The sequence below is a fragment of the Lagenorhynchus albirostris genome, chromosome 8 (assembly GCF_949774975.1).
Source record: "Lagenorhynchus albirostris chromosome 8, mLagAlb1.1, whole genome shotgun sequence".
In the NCBI taxonomy this organism is placed as follows: Eukaryota; Metazoa; Chordata; class Mammalia; order Artiodactyla; family Delphinidae; genus Lagenorhynchus; species Lagenorhynchus albirostris.
In genome coordinates, this window is record NC_083102.1 from 89,549,079 (window position 1) to 89,569,765 (window position 20,687).

Consider the following 20,687-nt stretch of genomic DNA (forward strand, 5'->3'; position numbering starts at 1 on the left):
ATATTGGGACTTCCCTGGCGGTCCAGTGGTTAAGACTCCACTCTCCCAATGCAGGGGGCACGGGTTGAATCCCTGGTCAGGGAACCAAAATCCCACATGCCACATGGCACAGCCAAAATAAATTAATTAATTAATAATTAATTTACAAAATTAAAACCATTTATGAAGTCTTATGACTAAAGCACTGGCCAGCTTTAAAAAAAAAAAAAAAAGGTTGTCAAGTATTTTTTTCATGACTAATGCTGACCTGTTTGTCCCCCTACCCACTAGAATCAGAGGCTCCTGCAATTATACCATAAAGCCAGCTTGGTGGGGGACTCAACAGGGTCCCTGCACACTATGGGGAGATGTATTTCAAGGGAGGTAGTTTTATGGAAGTTTTGGTAGTTTGAGTAGTATGGTAGTTTTATGGCTACGTTTTGCCAACTGCTGTCTCGGGGGCTCTGGCTCTGAGCTGGGGATCTGCATAATGTTATCAGCTGCTCTGGCCCTGCCGCTAACATCCTCTGCCTCGATTTAATAGCAGAAGATGGCATGCTTATACCCAATACCAGCAGTCGACTAGGAGGACGCAATTCCACTCACCTCCAAATTAATTAGGTCTCCCAGTTTATACACTCTCAGACTCATCCTATATTTCTTCATAATTATGTAATTTGTTTTCTATTTATTTGTGTAATGTCAGTCTCCCTAACCAGAATGTAAGGACAGGAACCTTTTACTTCGATCCTAATTGTCCCTTTGTGTGAACAGAACTCCTAGCACAGTGCCTGGCACAGAGTAGGTGCTTTAAATAATGTTGACTTCATGGCAGAATTCTCTCAGAGAGCCACTACAGCTATTAAAGGAAATGTTCCTTAATCTATGTCAAACAGGTAACTTGCCACATTTTTTAATCCTGGAAGATAGGTGCATTTCAAATATCTTTCAAGGCTTATTCTTATTTATTTTGCTTACTGCAACTCTCAGCATTAGTATTTTTGATTCATTGGGATGTACTCCAAAAACAGGAAATCAAATCTAAATACATAAATTGGACCAGGAAGTAGCCTCCTGGACATATTATTACTCTTATGGATGATAAACTCTCTTCCCAATAGCTTCCCATCCTCCCTGGATTATTTCATACCAAAAAAGGCATGCTTCACAGAGCTCTTCGTCCTTTAAGTGTCAAGTTCTATTTAAATACATAGATAAGCCTTGTCACGCTGTGCTGTATTAAGAATGAAGTACTACTGTAAAGTAACATTGCAGTTAAAACAATAATTTTGGTAGCTTTCCATGCTTCTTCAATCCTTCCTCATCTTTTGGAGACCTTGTGAACTTCGGGCCTGCCTTAAAAGAAATTTTTAAAAAATCAAGAACTAAGCAACAGCTGGAAATGCTATTATGATATTAACATTGTCATAGATGCAAGCATACACAAGCAGTAAATATATTTGATTTCCTAATTATTGCATGATCCTAGTATGACAGTGTCTCTGAGAAATCATGGGGAACACTATATGTTCAAATCTTTGCTCAATCCTTACATTTTGTAGCGTTTTTTGTGATTTTTAGCTTGTGTCCAGCCTTTTAAGACGATAGGCTTATTCTATTAGGATCCATGGAAAATAACACATTTCGTGAGAAAACAAGATCTTGCCCAGTCTTGAAGTACCAAACAGTGCCTGCAAGAAATGATTTAACAAGATTTAACCTTAGGTGCCCTCACTTGAGTTACGATGATTCGTTTCAGATGTTATCTTCATTTTCCTGGTAGCACGGTAATATCTCAAAAAAAATGAGGTCACTAAGCTGCTCTACAAATACACCTTTCCAGTTGACGCAGTTTATATATATATCTTGCTGATTCTGTTTCTGCTACTAAATAGCTGGGAAACCTTGGGAATGTCATTTTTAATCTCCACCTGGCTTCATTTTCCTCGTTTACGAAGTAAAGGAGTTGCGTAAGATCAATGGTTTAAAATATTTGGCAACAAAACCCTTTCTTCAAATAAAATATTTTGTCAAAGCCTGAGGTATGGAATAGAATATGGCTCCAATTAACATAGCTTGAAAATCACTGATTCAAATACTATCTTATGTCGATTTGACTATGAAATATTATAATTCCCGTTAATAGATTCATGGTTCATATTAACAAATATTCACTGAATGTCTGCAGGTATTAAGCCCTGCAAGGATCTGCTGTATCATATGCAAGCCAGGCCATGACCTCTTTCTCCTAGTAGATTATTTTCCAGAGGGAGACCACATAATTCCACAAATAAAATAAAAAGTTATAATACAAATAAAAAGGATACACAAAATAGGGAGTGGTTACTTCTGGCCAGGGGATCAAAGAAGTTTTCATGAATGAGGGGTGGCATTTGACCAAGAGGTAGGATTTTTAACTGGTGACGATATGTAAGGGTTTCCAGGTGGGGCAAACCTGGAAATAGTAAGTAAAATAGTAATAGTAAAATAGTAAGTGAAGGTTTGGAGGCAGGAAATTGAAAGGTACTTTAAGAGAAAGGCAAGTGTCCCAGATTGGTTGTGGTATAAATGGCATGATGGGAACTTTGAGCTAAAGCTGGGAAATTAGGTTGGAATCAGATTATCAGAGTCCTTGAATTTCATGATAATGAGGTTTGCTTTTATTCTCCAGGATACAAAAAGTCATTGGAAGATTTTTTTTTTTTTTTAGCAGAAAGGGACATAAACAGAAATGTATCCAGGAAAGATTTTTCAAAATAATGTGTAACAAGAAATGGGAAAAACTGGAGACAGGATGGTTAATTAGAAGACAGTTGGCTGGAAAGAAGTGACAAAGCCCCAGCCTGGCACAGTGCTATGGGCTGAAATGTGTCACCCCAAAATATCTATGTTGAAGCCCTAACTCCCAGTGCGACTGTATTTGGAGACAGGGCTTTTAGGAGGTTATTAAGGTTAGATGAGGTCATGAGGATGGGGTCCTAATCCAATAGGATTGGTGGTCTTATAAGAAGAAGGAAAGAGAGATTATCCTCTTTCTCCAAGCACACAGACTGAGGAAAGGCCATGGGAGGGCTTGGTGAGGAGGTTGTCAACAAACCAGAAGAGAGCTCTCACCAGAACCTGACCATGCTGGCACCCTGATCTCAGAGTTCCAGCCTCCAGAAGTGTGAGAAAACAAACTTCTCTTCTTTAAGCCACTCAGTCCATGGTATTTTGTTATGGCAGCCTGAGCATACTAAAACAGAGACATTAGGAACGGCAGAGAGAGGACAAATGGCAGCAAGACAGCACGGAAATAGAATCAACAGGATTTGACAACTAATCCAGTTTGTGATGTGGGAGGCAAAGGTCAACAGTGACTGTAAGCCAATGACTAGAAGGTGTTATGATGCCATTTATGGATATAGAGAACAAAGGGGAAAGAACAATTCTGTGGGGCCAGAGCTTAATTTTTGTTTCTGACAAGTTTGGTGATTGAATTTGAGGTGTTGGCAACATAGCCATGCAAAGTCTTCCAGCAGGTGAATAAAATTGTGGGTTTGCTGGTTAAAAGAGATGCCCGAATTAAAAATCTAATTCATTTTGGAGTCCTCTGCAGAGGGATAACATCAAGGACTGATTGCGGATGAACAAAAACATTCATGCACAAAAAGATCTGAATGACCCCGAGTCTATCAAAAATGAGAGCTCTCTCTATGTTTGCCATGTAGGCCTGGCTTATATGTGTTTTTACAAATTCTGGAACTTGGGCAGTAAAAGAGAGTTGGAAAATACAGAAGATCTACCTTTAAAATGGTAAATAAAATGTAATTTAAACACCTCCAAGTATCCCCTTCTGCTTTGATACATGTGTAATTTGTTTCTGTTGACAAGAAAAAGGCCAACTAGAATTTTCTTGACCATGCGGTTCGACAAACAAAAGATACTGTGACCCTGAAGCAGGGTAAAGGGTAAAACTTTTCTTCAAATAAAGCACACATTAGCTCTAAGAGGACTGAAAGCAAAAATGGAACATTCGATCCCAGAGGGATGCTGATTAGCAAGAGAATTCTACACCTGGGAACCTTGGTTCTTGAATTTCACAAGTGACAATGGAGTAACTAAATTGGAGACAGAACAACAAAAGGACATAACTGAAGTAGAATAAGATATTATAAAACAAAGGAAAATTTCATAAACATTCAACTCAGTGAGACAATAAATAGGATATTTAGAGAATGAATACCTTGAAGGTCCTTCCCTGTAAAAAGTAGCTACCTGTCTTAGGAGCAACCGATTTCTAAAATTCATGAAACTTGATGCAGGTTTGGGTTTTCCCATGAGACGTTCAGCCCACTAAATAAGGACTGGAAAATCACAGCTGTATGATCTCCTGAACCCAGAAAAAAAGAAAGTTATATGAAATGTGGGAATCCCTGTAACTTAGTACCTGCCATAGTAATTCATACTCTTTAGTTTAACAAAGTATCAATAGTATGTGTAGGTCATTCCCAGTTGCTGGAAACAACCACTTGCAGTTAAATTTAAGTTATTTCTTTTGCTACTTAATGACATATTTCTAAATAATATATATGTTAACTATTTCTTGATTCTCCCATTAGATATTTCTATTGACTTCCTGTTACAGAATGTCAGGATTTAGTGCACTTATGCCATGCTTCCGTAACACATAAACACACACGCAGATGCACTCTTCCCTTTTTTCTTTTTCTGCCCAGTATAGTCATACCACACTTTTTGGTTGAATCAGTTCTCATTGTTATGACTATATAAATATTGCTCATGGCTAAGTCACATAGTGTTCTTTGATTTTATTTCCTTTCTTGTTCAACCTTCTGTTTTCCCTGGAGTAGATCTTGCTGTTTTCTTCAGTTGTAGTTTTCTCTTAAACTATTGTTCATTCATTTCCCGAACTCTCTGCCAGAGGTGTAGCTTTCTCAGTATAATCAAGCACATTAGATAATTTGTGAGTGCCTTTCTTCTTCCTTGGGGATTTCCTTCTGTATGTCTCTGATTTTCTGCTTACTGGGCCTGGACGATCTCTAGACCTGCAAACAGCTGCTATCTCAGGCCTTCTTCACCATCATCCTAAGAATTCCCTTAGCCTTCCTTCTGTGTGCATTCCCCTCCCCCAAACAACTTCCTCCTTTCTTTTCCCTTTCCTTCTTCCTTTTTACTCAGTAAATATTGAGTACCCATAATGAGTTCAGTGTTGGACGTGGTGAGTTTGAGGTGCCTATTAGACATCTCGCTGCAGCTGGATATAGAGGTATTGGGTTCAGAGAGAGATTAGGACTGGTGATGGAAATTTGAGAATCATTCAGATATAAATGGTATTGAAAGCCACTGGGCTTGATCACCTGGGAAGTGAGTGTGGAGAAAGAAGCTATCTGGGGTGCCTCAACATTTAGAGGACAGAAGGATTAGACATCTCCAGGAAAATAAGACTGAGAAGATATGGCCATGAGGGAGAAGGCAAACAAAGAAAAGTAGTGTCCTGAAAACTAAGTGAAGAGGACTTCCCTGGTGGCACAGTGGTTGAGAGTCCGCCTGCCGATGCAGGGGACATGGGTCCGTGCCCCGGTCCAGGAAGATCCCACATGCCGCAGAGCGGCTGGGCCCGTGAGCCATGGTCGCTGAGCCTGCGCGTCCGGAGCCTGTGCTCCACAACGGGAGAGGCCACAACAGTGAGAGGCCCGCGTACCGCTTTTATTCTACCTTTATTTTGCTGGATAAAGAAATTCCGGGTTGAAAATAATTTCCTTCAGCATTTTGAAGATGTTGTTCCATTGTTTTCTAGCATCCAGTGCTGCTGCTAACTAGTCTGATGATTTTCTTTGTTTTTATACTCTTCTGTTTTTGTTACTGTTCTGAAATTTCAGTATTATAGGCTTGGTGAGAGTGTTTTCATTTATTGTCCCATGGGCCTGTCTATTGGTCCTCTCCAGTCTAGAAATTCATATCTTTCAACTCTGGCGAATATTCCTACTTGATTTCTTTAACAATTTTATCCATTTCTCATTGTTTTCTTTCTTGAATTCCTATTATTCAGATATTGAGTTTCCTGGATCAATCCTCTAACCTTCTTATTTTCCTCTGCCATTTTCTACATTTTTTTCTTTGTGTTCTATTTTCTGATGTCTTCAACTTTATCTTGAACCCTTTTATAGATTATATTTTTGCTATCATAGTTTTCATTTCTGAGAGTTCTTTCTTATTCCTTTCAAATACAGAAGACTGGCTAAAGAGCCAGACTGCCTAGGGTCCCATCCCAGTACTATTTGTGAGCTGTGTGATCCTGGGCAATGACTTAACCTCTCTGTGCCTTGGTTTATTCATCTGTAGTATAATAATATTTATATCTCATAGGGTCCTTGTGAATATTAAATGAGTTAATAGACTTAATATGCTTAGAACAGTATCTGATAAACAAATGTTAACAATTGTTATATTTTTATTATATCGGAAGATATTAAAGTGCTTCTTGATTTTTCTTCTGTTCACTGCAGCCTTCACCTCTCTGAGTTTATTTTTTTAGTTCATTTATTTTCATCTCAGTCTTTCATTCTAAAAGTTTTCCCTGGAGATTGGGTGATTCCTACCTGAATTCATGTTTATGAGGTGTGTAGGGGTGGGAGTGGTTATTGACTGGTGAACTTCAAATAGGGTGAAAAGACAGAGAGCTAAGTTTTTCACCAAGGGAACCTCAAATGTCAGCATCTGTAGGTCTTGTTTCTTGGGTTGGTCAGTTCCCTAAAAAGGAATCCTCTGATTTCCTGCCTAGGAGGGTATCTGCAGAGTCCAAATCAGAATCTGCCTAGTCCAGTAGGGGAAGGAGGCCACTAATAAGTAGTTCACCAAATCAGAATCAGTCCCCTTCCTTTCAGTAGAGAACCTTATCCCCACAATCAGCTGTGCCAACCTCTATAGAAAGTCAACGCCTCCATCTCCTGCTGGGAGTGAAGGAGAGCAGTTGCTCGCCTCTGTAGAGGAGGGGCCAGAGAGTGGAGAGTGTTGTCAACACCCGTTACAAACATTTCACTAACCCTTGCTCCTTCTCTCCCTTCAGGGGCACCCAGTGTCTTCAGATTCTCTGTTTCTGAGCCCTGGGACACAGAAGTGATCTTGCCTCTTGCTGGCTTCCTCTCACTGACCTCTCACCCGAGCTTGTGTTCCAGCATTCTCTAGTTTGCTCAGTTAGTTCCATAGTTCTGGTAGACAACTGTCACTTGCTCTCTTGTCTCTTCTCCTGTTTTTTTCTTTTAATTAAAAAAAATTTTTTTTAAGTTTTTAACTGTGGTAAAATACACAAAACGAAGTTTACCATCGTAACCATTCTTAAGTCTATAGTTCAGGAGTGCTAAATGTATTTAAGTCTATGTAGCGTCAAGTATATTCACATTGTTGTGCAACCAACCCCAGAATGTTTCCATCTTGCAAAACTGAAACTCTTTTACAAATTAAACAACTCCTCATCTCCCTTTCCCCTAGGCTCCTGGAAACCACCATTCTACTTTCTGTTTTGAGTAATTTTGACTACTCTCGATACCTCATACAAGTGGAATCACACAGTGTTTGTCCTTTGTGACAGGCTTAGTTCACTTAGCATAACGTCCTCAAGGTTCATCCATGTTGTAGCATGTGGCAGAATTTCCTTCCTTTTGAAAGCTGAATAATTAAATTTTTTATTGTTATGTAAAATTTTTACTATGGTTCTTTTGTCCTTATGAGTTTATAGTTTTATTTTCCCCATTCCTTTAGCCATTATTTTAGTAGAGTTTCAGGAAGCAGAGATAAACTTGAGAGTTCACCCTAGTCCTTAACAGGAAACCCACATTCTATTTATGCAACGTAGCATTTCAGGATCCATCCTCTATTGCTTTTGAGAATCTCTTTAACTTTGCAAGAGCCCTTAAAGGAGAACAGAATAATGAAGTTGCTTTTAGTCCTCATTTAGCCAAAGAAAAACTTACGCTCTGACGTTAAGCAAAAAAGTTACTTCAAACAGTTGTTTTCTCAGAACGCGTATGGTATGTGTATAAACCCTTCCCTGGGGAATCTGGTGTAGAGGATCTCAAAGTGTGGTCCCTAGACCCACAGTATAAGCATCACCTGGGAGTTTGAGAGAAAAGCAAATTCTCAGGCTCCTCTTCAGACTTACTGAATCTGAAAATCTGGGGTATGGGCCAGCCACTGTATTTGAACAAGTCCTGCAAGTGTTTCTGGTGCTCCCTAGAGTTGGAGAACCATTGGTCTTCTAGAGGCAATCCTTTGAAAAGCTGCATCTAGAGATTAAACATTTTATCTTGTCTCAGTGCAAATGTTTACAAGATTTTCAGGCTATGAGGTGACCATCTTTTAGCATATAAGTGTGTGGTGCCTATACCACCGACAGTGCCCATGTTTGGGACTTCACTCTCTACTGAAGAGGCGGGCTTTGTCATGTATTTGTACTACCTAACCACTTTCTTTATTTTTTAGTATTTATTTATTTTTTTCTGTTTCCATTATGGTTTATTACAGGATATTGAATATATTTCCCTGTGCTATACAGTAGGACCTTGTTGTTTATCCATTCTATATATAATAGTTTGCATCTGCTAATCCCAAACTCCCAATCCAACCCTCCCCCCCTTCCCCCTTGGCAACCACAAGTCTGTTTTCTATGTCTATGAGTCTGTTTCTGTTTTGTGGATAAGTTCATCTGTGTCATATTTTAGATTCAACATTAGGTATCATATGGTATTTGTCTTTGTGTGACTTACTTTGCTTAGTATGATAATCTCTAGTTGCATCCATGTAGCTGCACATGGCATTATTTCATTCTTTTTTATGGCTGAGTAATATTCCATTGTGTGTATGTGTGTATGTGTGTGTGTATATATATATATATATATATATATATATATATACATATCACATCTTCTTTATCCATTCCTCTGTACCTGACCATTTTCTTTTCCTGCACCCCACTGGCCACACTGACTGAACCAGGAGAGAACCTCTCACTCAGGCCAGCCAATCCCACTGGATTCTCTTGAGAATATGAACTAGAGACACCAAAAGTAGTCAGTGCTGAACTGTTAAAGGTATATGAGACTAAGAGTGATAGCCACAGTGGGCCCTGCGCAAGCACAGCCCCTGTGTCCTTTCAGTTTGCCTACTTTTTTTTTCCTTGAGTGGGTATGTATTTCTTGCACCAAAGAGGCTTGATCAGGATATATCTATTGATGTATTGCATAATCAATAGTTAATATATGAATTATTGAAGTGCTATATATAATTATAAGAAGTGCTGTATGATTGACTGGCCATAGTTATTATTATCCATTGTAAAGGTTGCCCAAACTATTGGCTTCTCCATGCTGTTGTCTTGTTTTAGCTGCAGCATATCAACAAACTGATGTCTCTGTCTAATATCTGTTTAATTTCCCATGTGCAAAAACAAATTTGGTAGCACTCTTATTTCATTCCAGTGCTGAACTCTGAGTCCTTTTGCAATTGCTTCTGATTCTCTGAGGAGCTAGTGCAAATTGCTTTGTAAATCAACAACCAAAGAATCAATATCAATGATGTTCTTTTAAAGCACTCAAAGATAAATGGTCCCCATAAGTCACTGTCACTGTACTTCAACATTCAAAAGGAAATATTCTGAAAATGACAGCAAGGGAAATCATATATTACCAAAACAGTTATGGGATAGTGAATAAAGCCAGAATATGATTTGAGAAGTGAACGTTTGTTCTGAGAACAATATTAACATAATAGGAATATGAGGATCAAGCTTTACTTTTTCAGGCCATGGTTATTGATTTAAGAACGGACGCAAATAAAAATTGTTATCAGAGAGCTGTTTGCAAAGATGTTTTAAATCCAACATGTCTTGTTTTAATATTGTACTACTATAGAATATCCCAAGATGGAAGAGACCATATAGGTCATCTAATCCAATTATGCATTTCATGTTTGACTCACCTCTATACCCCTAAAAAAATGACAGCCACGTGACCCTGGCATTGTGGTTGATGACAGACCCATCTACCATGCTTCATACAGTAAATCTACGAAAAGTAATAATGGCATTTTGAAACACAAAATATAGGATGCTACTTTGAAATATGGCTCTTGTTAATGTTTGGGGAAGTAGTGCTTTTTCTTCTGTCATTCCTGGGGGAAAGGGTGTTAAGCATTGTGGCAGACACCGATCATTGCTCCCAGAATTGGTTCTTCTGCATCTCCAAATGTTTGCTTGGCACAGCACTGCTCAAAATAAAGCTCAAATTCCCAAGCTTTCCTTATAGCCATGCATTTGAGTTACTATTGTTGTGGAAAGTAACAAATTACCTCAAATTATAGAGGCTGAAAACAAGCTTTTTATTATGCTCAAAGATTTGGGATGGGGCATCACATGGCTGGCTGCTTCTGTCATGCTGGCGCGACTTCTATCCATGCGGTCACAAGCCCACCCAGATTCAGGAGGAGGGCAATTAAGGCTTCAACTCTTGATGGGGGAGTGGCAAGGTCACACTGTTGAAGAGCACATGGCACAGGTGAGATTTCTGAAGCCACCTTTGGAAAATGCAATCTGTCACACCATAGGTGTGGCCGTTGACTAAGTTCTGGCCAGGAGGATATAAGAGGAATCGGTGTGTTTAACTTCCTGGAAGTGTCCTTAGACGGGGGATGTGTATGTGGTAGGAGGGGAGGTTCCCTTCTCTTTTCCACCTTCCTCTTGGCTGAAATATGGATGTAGAAGGAAGGTAGAGCAGCAATTTGGACAACAAATTTAGGATTACATAGCAACAAGCGGGAAGGAGGCTGGGTGCCTAATGATCCTAGAACCACCATGCCAGCCCTGAGCTGCTTGCATTTACATTACAGAGAAATAAACTTCTATCTTGTTTAAGCTACTATATTTTGTACTTTCTTGTTAATCTTAATAAAAACATCATCATAAATGAAGAAAGATGATGCAAACTTGTCTTAAATTATTGGGTCTATAAAGATAATAATGTTTATATGGTCTATATAATATTTATATGGTTAGAGTTTGACTAATATCATGGGCCATGAAGTGAGGATCATAGTATTTCATAAAAGCTTAATTCTTAAAATGCTTGACCCTTACCATTAGAAGTACCTTACTATATTTAAAAACAACATATTATTATGAAGTTAAAAAATGGAAATAAAGAAAACATTCACTCATGGAGTGAATATAAGTTGTGTCATAAACAAAGGATTAATGTCAAAATGTATTTTTATTAAAGGGACTAGTTTGTTACATCTTGATTTGTAGTCTTTGACGTTTCTGAACCATGTATGTACTTTTTTCTTTTTTTTTTGTGGGTAGAAAGATAAGCTAAGTGAGCTTGCTATTGAGATATTTTATTTTACAATGATGGTCATGGTAAAAAATGATGTGTTTTAAAATACCGTTTAATTGGCAAAAGACATTTTCTAATTCAAAACCGGAAACATTCTCAGAATAAGCCTCGTTTCAAAGTCCAGGACTTCTTTAAAGCACACATCTCGAATTCTATTTCTCTTTAGAGTGAAGTACATATTCCTATTTTTGGAGATATAATTCAAAACCACTGAAAGCGTAAGGGAACTTTTTAAAAATAAACAATAACAGTTTAATCAGGTAAAGGTTTTTTTGCTTAAGGGCCATCTGTCCTGACACTGACATTTTATTCAAATGCTGCACCATCCTGTTTGAAGGGCATCGACTGACTTTAAGTGCCTCACAATAAATGGCACATTTGTCTTAACAAGTAGTAACTGCATAGAGTGGACAATGGGATAGTATCAGTGAAGCAAAACAATAAAACAGGATGGATAGAGAAAGACTGGATAAAATGTGGTGAAAAAAAAGAAAGGTGTCACAAAGATGGGGCATTATTTCTTTGTCCAAAAGATAACCAGTACCACTATACGACTTTAAACAAAAGACATCACCCACACTTATCAATCCAACTAGATTCTCGGAGGAAAATAAAATGCCGCTACCGAGGTGGAGGCCGAAGTTTCAGGGCAAATCGAGTGGCGCCAGCTCTGCGTGGACTCCGTTGGTGAATGACGCGTGGGAATTCTGCCGAGTGGCCCGCCCGCTCCGGGGCGTGCGGACAGGTGGACAGCCAGGCGCGCCTGGGCCGGGGGATGACCCGGGGGATGGCCCCCGCCCCCGCCCCGACCGCGCCCCTAGCAGCGCGCCCAGCCAGCCAGCCGGCGCCCGCCTGCGTTTTCAGCCCCTCAGCTGTCCAGGCACCCGGCGCCCGCAGGCGGAGGTTGCCATGGTTTCCTGGGGTCACGTGGGGCGCGCCGGCGCCCCCTCCCGCGCTCCGCGGCGGGGCGGGCGCGGGGGCGGGGCGGCCCAGGAAGGGGAAAGGAGCGGCCGCGGTGGGAGCGGGAGGAGCTGGAGATGCTTCCAGTTCTCCCGAGGCCGTGCTCGTTCAGCCGCCGCAGCCGCACGGAGCAGCCGCGCGACGGGAGCCGCGGGCCGGGCCAGCCGGGCCTCCGGGGCCCAGTGCGCCGCGTTCGCAGCGGGTAGCGCAGCCAGCGTCGTCTCCGCTCGCTCGGCGGCCGAGGGGCCCGAGACCGGTCCGGGGAGGGGGCGAGGGCGGCGCCCCGGCGCCCGTTGGCAGGGGAGGCAGGATGAGCATCGAGATTCCGGCGGGACTGACGGAGCTGCTGCAGGGCTTCACGGTGGAGGTGCTGAGGCACCAGCCCGCGGACCTGCTGGAGTTCGCGCTGCAGCACTTCACGCGCCTGCAGGAGGAGAACGAGCGCAAAGGCGCCGCGCGCTTCGGCCATGAGGGCAGGACCTGGGGGGACGCGGGCGCCGCCGGCGGGGGCGGTACCCCCAGCAGGGGGGTCAACTTCGCCGAGGAGCCCATGCACAGCGGCTCGGAGAACGGCGAGGAGGAGGAGGCCACAGACGCAGGGGCGTTCAACGGTAAGGAACCGACCCCCGCGCGCCCCCTCCCACCCCCGCCGCTCCCCCTCGGCTCTTCGATCCCGCAGCTCGGCTCAGCCACCTCTCCCCGCCTTCCCCACCTTCCCTACCTTCCCTTCGCGCCCACCCCCTCAGCATCCATTTCTGTCTCTCCCGCTCGCCCACCTTCCTACTCCGCGCTCTCGTTGTGCCCTCCCCCTCGTCCCCTCCTCTGGAGGTGGGGAGCCCAAAGGTGAGGCTTCTCTGCCCACCCGCCCCCTCTCGTCCTGGGCTCGGAGGCAGAGGCCGGCCAGTTTGGGGTGGGCATCTGAGAAACAACTTTCACTGGGGTTGGAGAAATTTCCCTTGACGGATGTCACTGTGCATAAATGAAGCTGGCCCACTTGGCGTTCTCTTTCAGCCTTTATATTTATTAATGGAGTGTCCAAAGCGAAAAGGCGAGGGGTGTTCAATCGGATTGGCTTTACTGTTGTTAGGACGGCAGATTCACTAAAAGGAGCATGAAATTGGACCCACGGGGCAGAACAAAATTTATGGTGATAGCTTTGGCATTCTTGGAAACAGTCATCTATTATTTTCCAATTTAGCAATACCGCGTTGTACTATTTTGGGACACACAACAAAGGATCCCGTTTAGCCTGCAGTCCGTGGGGTGTTTGGAATGAGGAAACGAGCTAATGGTTTGCTTTTTATTTGAAACAAATATTGAATGATTTGGTGCCTTAAAAAAAAAAAAGTGTGTGAAAAACACTGTAGGAAGTTCTGAAAGCTTGTCGGTTGTCTTTAGAATGAAAAGCCAGTGAGTAATTGTAAGGACTGTGCCAGATACTGAAGCTAGTAAGAATGAATGGGAAAGAAAAAGGGATTTTCTCAAATAATTGCTCCTGGCAGGTCCTACCTCTTCTGCTTATAACCCTCTTTCTCTGACACACGCAGACACACTTACACATGAACAGCCTTCTGTATTTACACAACGTGCCTAAATCCCATCTTTGTGGCATCCCAAGCTAAAATACCCGGGTGTGCAAATGTGCAAGTGCTTTTTCTTTGTGGTGTAAGGCAACCATGCATTCAGCATTGCACCAGCTTTTATCTATTTACACTTCTTGTGGTTTGTGTGTCCGCAGTGCATTTCATATAATGAAACCATTTTAAAGTGTCATTTCCTTATATATGTTTCTAGGAAGCTGTTTCTTTTCTTTGCAAAATTGTTGAAAAGTGTTATAAAATTAAGGTATTTTTAGTTTGTCTGAAGCAATCATAAAAAGCACTGGAAATTAGTGCTCTCTGAAGATAAAGGGAAGATTGTTACTTTAAAAATTTTAATTTTGGACTTTTTAGCGTTTTCAGGGGTAGGATAATCATAGTCTTCATTGTTCATTTTGCACAAGAATTTAATCGAATACTTTTCTTATTAGAAATGAGAAAAGGATAAAAGAGTACATATTTTAAACAGATGGGCAGGAGAAGCCAATGATGAATGACACAGAAGGGGTAGAGACATCTAATATATACTTCTTTTATGCTCCTGAGACACACATGTACACACGAGTACATTCACATGCACACGGACACACACAAAGAAAAAAAAAAGGACTAGTTTCCCAGATTGGAGAAAAGCAAAGACTAAGGGACTTGATAAAGAACGTATATTCGTTCAGTACAATATATTGTTAGTATAAGTAAAATATTTTGTTTGTATAATGTTTTTGAAGTACTTTGCATTTATGATTCTGTTTTCTCTTTACAATAATGTAGATTATACACAGAACAGATTCGATTTTTGTTTTGAAATGAAATAAGCCGTTAAGTTCTGAGTGGTAGGGATCATTTCATATGGTTTTATGGTCTCCAAAGCACCTTTATTGTAAAAATTAGTGTGAGTTTTACTAAATATTTGTTAACCAATTGCCCTATTTATTCCCCATTCCTACCCGCCAAAGACTGTTCTGACTGCAACCAATTTGATCATTTTCCAGTGCACACATATGCATATACGTATAACAGAAACTTTGGTGATGTACTTCCCTTTTCTAGGTGTAGTAAAAAATATCTGTTTAGGGTATTTTCTATTCTAATCAGTTCTCTCTTAATTTTTTTAAAGTAAATTGTGAGACCCCCAGTTTAAAGAGAATTTTAGACTACCAAGGGTTGGCAAACTGTTGGTAAAGGGCCAGAAAGTAAATATTTTAGGCTTTGTGAGCAATGTATGGTCTCCATCGCATATTCCTCTTCTTCTTTTTTTTTTTTTTTTTAACTGCCCTTTAAACACATATCCCTTCTGGAGGTTAAGGTTGTACAAAACTGGCCACAGACCAAGGCCATAGTTTGCCAACCCTCGGTCAGAGGGGAAGAAAAAGTCAAAATAATGCCATTGTGGGGCGGGGAGGGGGGAAACAATAGGAATGAGCCTATCAGTTTAATGTCTAGGTCTAAAAAAGTGCTGGAATATAAAAAATACCAGATACTGGGTAATCCTCCTGTTATAGTAAAGAATTAGAAAAGTAAGTACTAAAGAAGAGTAAAGTACTAGAAGACAAGTCTTAATTTACTGAGACATAGCACAAGACCAAGTGGATCAGTCATTCTTAAACTTTGTATACATCTCAAGGATGTTTGATTTAGAAATGAACATTACCTCGTACTATTCTTGGAGAGATTTTTTGAATAGGTTGGGGTGGACATCAGGTTTCTTTTTTTTTTTTTTTGCAGACATCCCAGCTCTTTCTGATATCTACAGTTCACTGACCACACTTTGAGGTATATTGGTCAACAGATAATGATGATTATAATATCACTTTCTCTTATTAACAGTTTAAAAATAGCTGCCATTTGTTGACATTCACTGTGCTAGGTACTATCTGAATGTTTTAATTCATTATCCCAGCTTTATAAGAAAGATGAGACAGACTGTCACTTGCCCAGTGTTTCACAGCTAGTGTGCTGCAGGGATTGGAACACCTGTGGGCCTGGCTCCATCCCTGTGCTCTTAAGTTCCAGATTTTATCTCTGGAAGGGGGTGGGGCTGGCATCACTTGAGCATCCCTTGTATGTCAGGCCCTACTTGAGGTCCTTAATGTGTTTTATCTTTAAGGCTCAGAAAAATTAACTTGTCCAAGGTCACACATAGGACTAGTAAGCAGCAGAGCCTGGTTTCTTACTCACATCTCTCTGACCCACGACCATCAGAGGTTTCTTTCTTAATGGAATTTGTATGATGGGCTGACTCACAGGTCAGGTTTTCCTGGTTATTTTTCCAGTAATGGTGATAAATTTGCTTTGATTGATTCATACCCACTCTCATGAATCCCTTAGGACAATGTATTTGTCGATGGTATTTGTGAGAGGTTGGGCAAAAAGGCAAGTTTTTGACCGTGAAGCTGGTGCCCATTGACTCACATAGAGGGATCAAGCATATGACCTTGAACTCATAGTATGGTGGTTGAATCAAGCAAGTGAACCAGGGTTTGCGACCATGGCCACCGATGGCCCTAGGCCAAAAGTCAGATGGGTGAAGGTGGTCTTGACTTCTCTCCTACCTTTCCAAAGGATTCCTTCCTCTGCTGATTGCTTTCCAATTCCCCTTGTATTCTTTTCTAATTTTATCACTTCTAATGTTTACTTTCAGTTTGCTGTCAATTCTTGTTAAAAGGGCAACCGTTAGGTGTTAGAATGACATATGGCGATCCCCTTTCTGGGGGAAAAAAGCTATAATGGAGTCTCTGCCTCCCTCTTCCCCATCCTACAGAAAGCGAATATAACATGACATGTCTCTTCTGCAAGGGCAGTGTCCCCAGGCTTGGAATTTATTAGGAGGGTTACAGTAAGCCAAAGAGTTGGAATCAGTACCAATTTGGAGTGGAATCTGTGGTAATTAATACAGGCATCATAGTGAGATCTTGTGTTGCTCAATTATGTCTTCAGTGAAATGGCTGAAATTATAAAATGAAGTAAATAAAATTCTCAGTTGACAAGTAGTCAGTAACAAATTACATATGGACATATGAAGAGCAATCAAACTGGAAGAAAAATAAACAAGTATAAAATATGGAAGACCTATTGTTCTGTATTATGGAAGGCAAAGATCTGGAGTTCAAAGTGGGTACACAAGGCAAAAATATAGAACCATAGCTTATAAGCAAGCATGTCAAAGGTATATAAATAGAAATTTAGCATGTAAAATCTGTGACTTAATCCTCTTAACTCTGATTTACGTCAAATGTTTTTGGAGAACTTTATCTACCTTTGCATTTTTACAGTTTAAGGGGATTGTGGAGACTTTACCAGAGATCCTGAAAATTATGCAAAATATTGGAAAGTTGGAGCTTATGGTGGGAGATTAAGGGAACAAAGGTATTTATCATGAGAGGAAATGGTTGAAAGAGAGTTAAGAGTAACATTCATGTGTCTGAGAATTTTTCTTAGAGGATTCTGAGCAAATATTCTTCATCTCTGTTATATACAGAATTAGAAGACCTAAGCTTCATTGTAACTTGAAGAATAAAAGTCAGAAATTCATCTGTCTGAAATGGCGTATGTGGTCTTCCAAAAATGAGGTGGCAAAGCAGTCGGGGTAATAGATTGACTTTCCAAGAATCTGCTGTGAAAACGTTCTTAAGCTTGTTCATACTGGGAGTGAAAAAATAGGTTGATCTGTATGTTGCATTCATGGCCTAATTGACAGCAGGAAACTGTAGAGAGTAATAATCATAGCTTTAAAGGACTGTTGCTTTAGCCGATTTTTTAGGCCCACTTCTATGGGCCCTTATTTAAGAACTTGCTCTCTCGATGGCTATTAGAGACTGTTGTGGGACAAGGCAGCCAATCCTTAGCTCTTGCCTCCTACTTCATGTAGCTGTCAACATATGACTAAAGAAAGACATTTATTCTAGTGGTGGTACTTATGCAATGGACTGAAAGTTAAAATATCTTTTTAATATATTATGAAACTCTTAAATCCATTTAATCGGTTTGAAAAACGTGCATGGAAGTCAGTTTTGGGGGGTTAACTTTAAATTCAGACAACATCTATGTTCTTTTATGTATGAGGCACTGTGTGAGGCATGTTGACATGTTATCATAGTAACAGTGCCTGCCTCGTGAAGTTGTTAGCGAGGATAAATGGAGTAATATTGGCAAGGTCCTTACTGATAGCGCACCCAGCAAGCGCTGATTACCTGTTAAACAAATGATCTCATTCATAAGAAGTATTCCAGAAATGTGTTCTTTCTGAGTAGCAATTTCATTGTGCTTGGTGGAGATGAATCTAACGTTTGCACTTTATAGAAAGATGAAGTAGGAAATGAGCTTACTGGGCAGTTCCTCTTAGGATTTAATGTGAAGTTATGTTGCATAGTAATAAAACCAACATCCTTTCAGCTGATAATTTGTAGCTAAGCACACCAGGATTTTGTAATTAATGAGACTTTGTGGTCTTTGGCTATTACAAATTTATATAGTAGTTTTAAATCCTCCTGAAGTGGATTACATCCTTCATGACAATGGCTAAAATGTTGAAGCCATTATTTTAGTTATGAGCTTAAAACAGTAACGTTAGAGAAGATTTTAAAAATATTTTGAGTTATAGGTGGTAATTGTGATTTTTCAAAGAAGAACAGTTAAGAACATTATTCATTTTAATAGTAGTATTAAATGGATTGCTTTAGGAATTGAAATTGGGAAATCAAAGGATTTTGAAAGAGTGTCGTTTCTCAAACTCTTATCCATCTATTACTTTAAACTTTGGGAAGAGGGAGGGAGGGGGAGGGATGGAGGGATGGGAAGAGAGAGAGAAGGCGGAAGAGAGGAGTAAAATTAGTTGGAACTTGTGAAGGGTTCTTTGAGTAACTTACACCTTTTCTGAAGGGATGGCAGAGAATGAAAATACCTAAACAAAAATTGAAGCACTGGATACTTTCATATCTTAAAAATCAAACTCTTTAGCTATTATTTAATGTAAGAGCATTATAAGCTTTCCATTTGAAGACATGTAAGTAAGCTTTCCATTTGAGGTCACACATAAAGTGATGTACTGTATCTGGGTGGGACAGAGTAAATATTTAATGGTTATTTATTGCTGCGAATCTCACTCCATGGATTCCAGTATATTTCCAGCTGTCAAGGTTTTGTTCATAGCTGTGTCAAAAAACAAATGTGTTTCTTTTTCAGCTGTACTAACAAGAGACCTTTGAAATTGTCAAGGAGGAGTTTATTTGTGATCCATTAAAAAAGCCACTTAATGAGAGTAGTAGCAATAGGGAAGGCCTGCGGTGGAGGTTGGGGTTGATGGGGGCGAGGGGTTCAGAGAATGTGATTGAATGACTGAGCTTGGGGTCTGCCTTAGCAGTATCAAGAGTCACAGAGTAAAGGGGCCAGAGACCTGGGTTAGCCCATGAGGAGGAGGAATGTGTATAAGTTGGGAAGTGGGATGCTGGGCTCATTCACTCACTGCAGACATATTTATAGAGAGCCAACTCCTTCCTTTTTTTAATTTTTAAGAAAAAAGAAATAATTATTCTCTTAAGTTTACTATCTCTAGACTTCTTAAGAAACAATCCTTTTGTCAGAGACTGTCTCATATATAGAATATGTTGTCTATTTCGCTTAACAGATGGAGCAGCTGAAAGCCAGAGACGTTCCTTGCCCAGATTTAGTCTGCTTTGGTCTTTTTGTTCATAGAATTATCACAATTTGTGTGCTGTGTATATTAACTTACATACTATGAATCCTTTCTGTCTTCCATCAGGGTGATAGATAAGGTCTAAAAGTCTAGGCTAAAGAGAAGTACTTTTGTTCTTTTGCCTTCAGAATTACCAATTTTTTTTTCTCTTTGATTTTTTTCATTGAGGTGAAATCTAGCATTAGGTTTTATTTTTGTATCAATTGCTTAAGAAGAGACAATGGAAAAGAAAAAAGAGTGCAGTGACTTTTCTGAGGTGGATGAGTTATTGTCATCGTGTTCTTGGTCCTGTTCTTATTGTCCTTCCGCCTTATCCTTGCCGTTTAGTTGTGGTTGGGTTGGTCCCAAAACCCCATGTAAAAACCTCACTGTGATACTGATCATTATCTTTATTTTATGGGAGTTTTTGTGTTTCGGAAATTCAAAATGACTCAGACTGTTCCATTATGTAATTATTTTGTGGAAAGAATTTGAGCTAAAATTTTCAGGTCATGGCTTACATGAAAACAAAACAATCTAAAAAAATCAGAAATATAAACACAGTTGGTGTAACATTTATAAATGTTTCAGCAATAGGCTCTGCCATGTGTAGCTTAATATGTTTGGAAACTAAAAAAAAAAACCATCATTCCAGTTGCTACTGTTTAAAAAATGTTTCTGTGTTTTACAAAAAGACAAAAGGTCAAAATATAAACACATGTTCTACATAAAAGTGAAGCCAAGAAGATACACTGAATGCAGTGATTCCGGTATCCGTTTGGCTGGGGACTGACACTGTTTAATTTACATTAGCTGTTCTAAGACAAAACAGTTCATGCGAGTGATATTGAGGGGAATTTATTCTTTTTTTTGGATAAAAAAGAAGGAAAAAGCTTCCATTCGTTTAAATACATTTTAGTTAGACTCAAAAAGCATCTTTCCAAAAGGTTCTGAATTAATACATGACTCAGCTGTTTCATTTCAGTTGCTATAGAAAGCTAATGTTTGTTAAATGATATTCTTTTTATTTAATCATTGTTAACTTTTTTGGCTGCTTAAGTGCCAGACGCTGAATAAGGCTATTTATACATA

General features: G+C 40.0%; 1 protein-coding gene across 1 annotated transcript in view; it reads left to right on the plus strand.

Annotated features, from left to right (window-relative positions):
• The first annotated feature begins 12,435 nt into the window (after positions 1–12,435).
• PRKAR2B (protein kinase cAMP-dependent type II regulatory subunit beta) overlaps positions 12,436–20,687 on the plus strand; it is a 111,221-nt gene continuing 102,969 nt past the window's right edge. Inside the window, exon 1 of the mRNA XM_060156206.1 lies at positions 12,436–12,937. Within this exon, the coding sequence (XP_060012189.1) occupies positions 12,637–12,937 (301 nt within the window). The 5' untranslated portion in view covers positions 12,436–12,636. The remainder of the gene's footprint in view (positions 12,938–20,687) is intronic.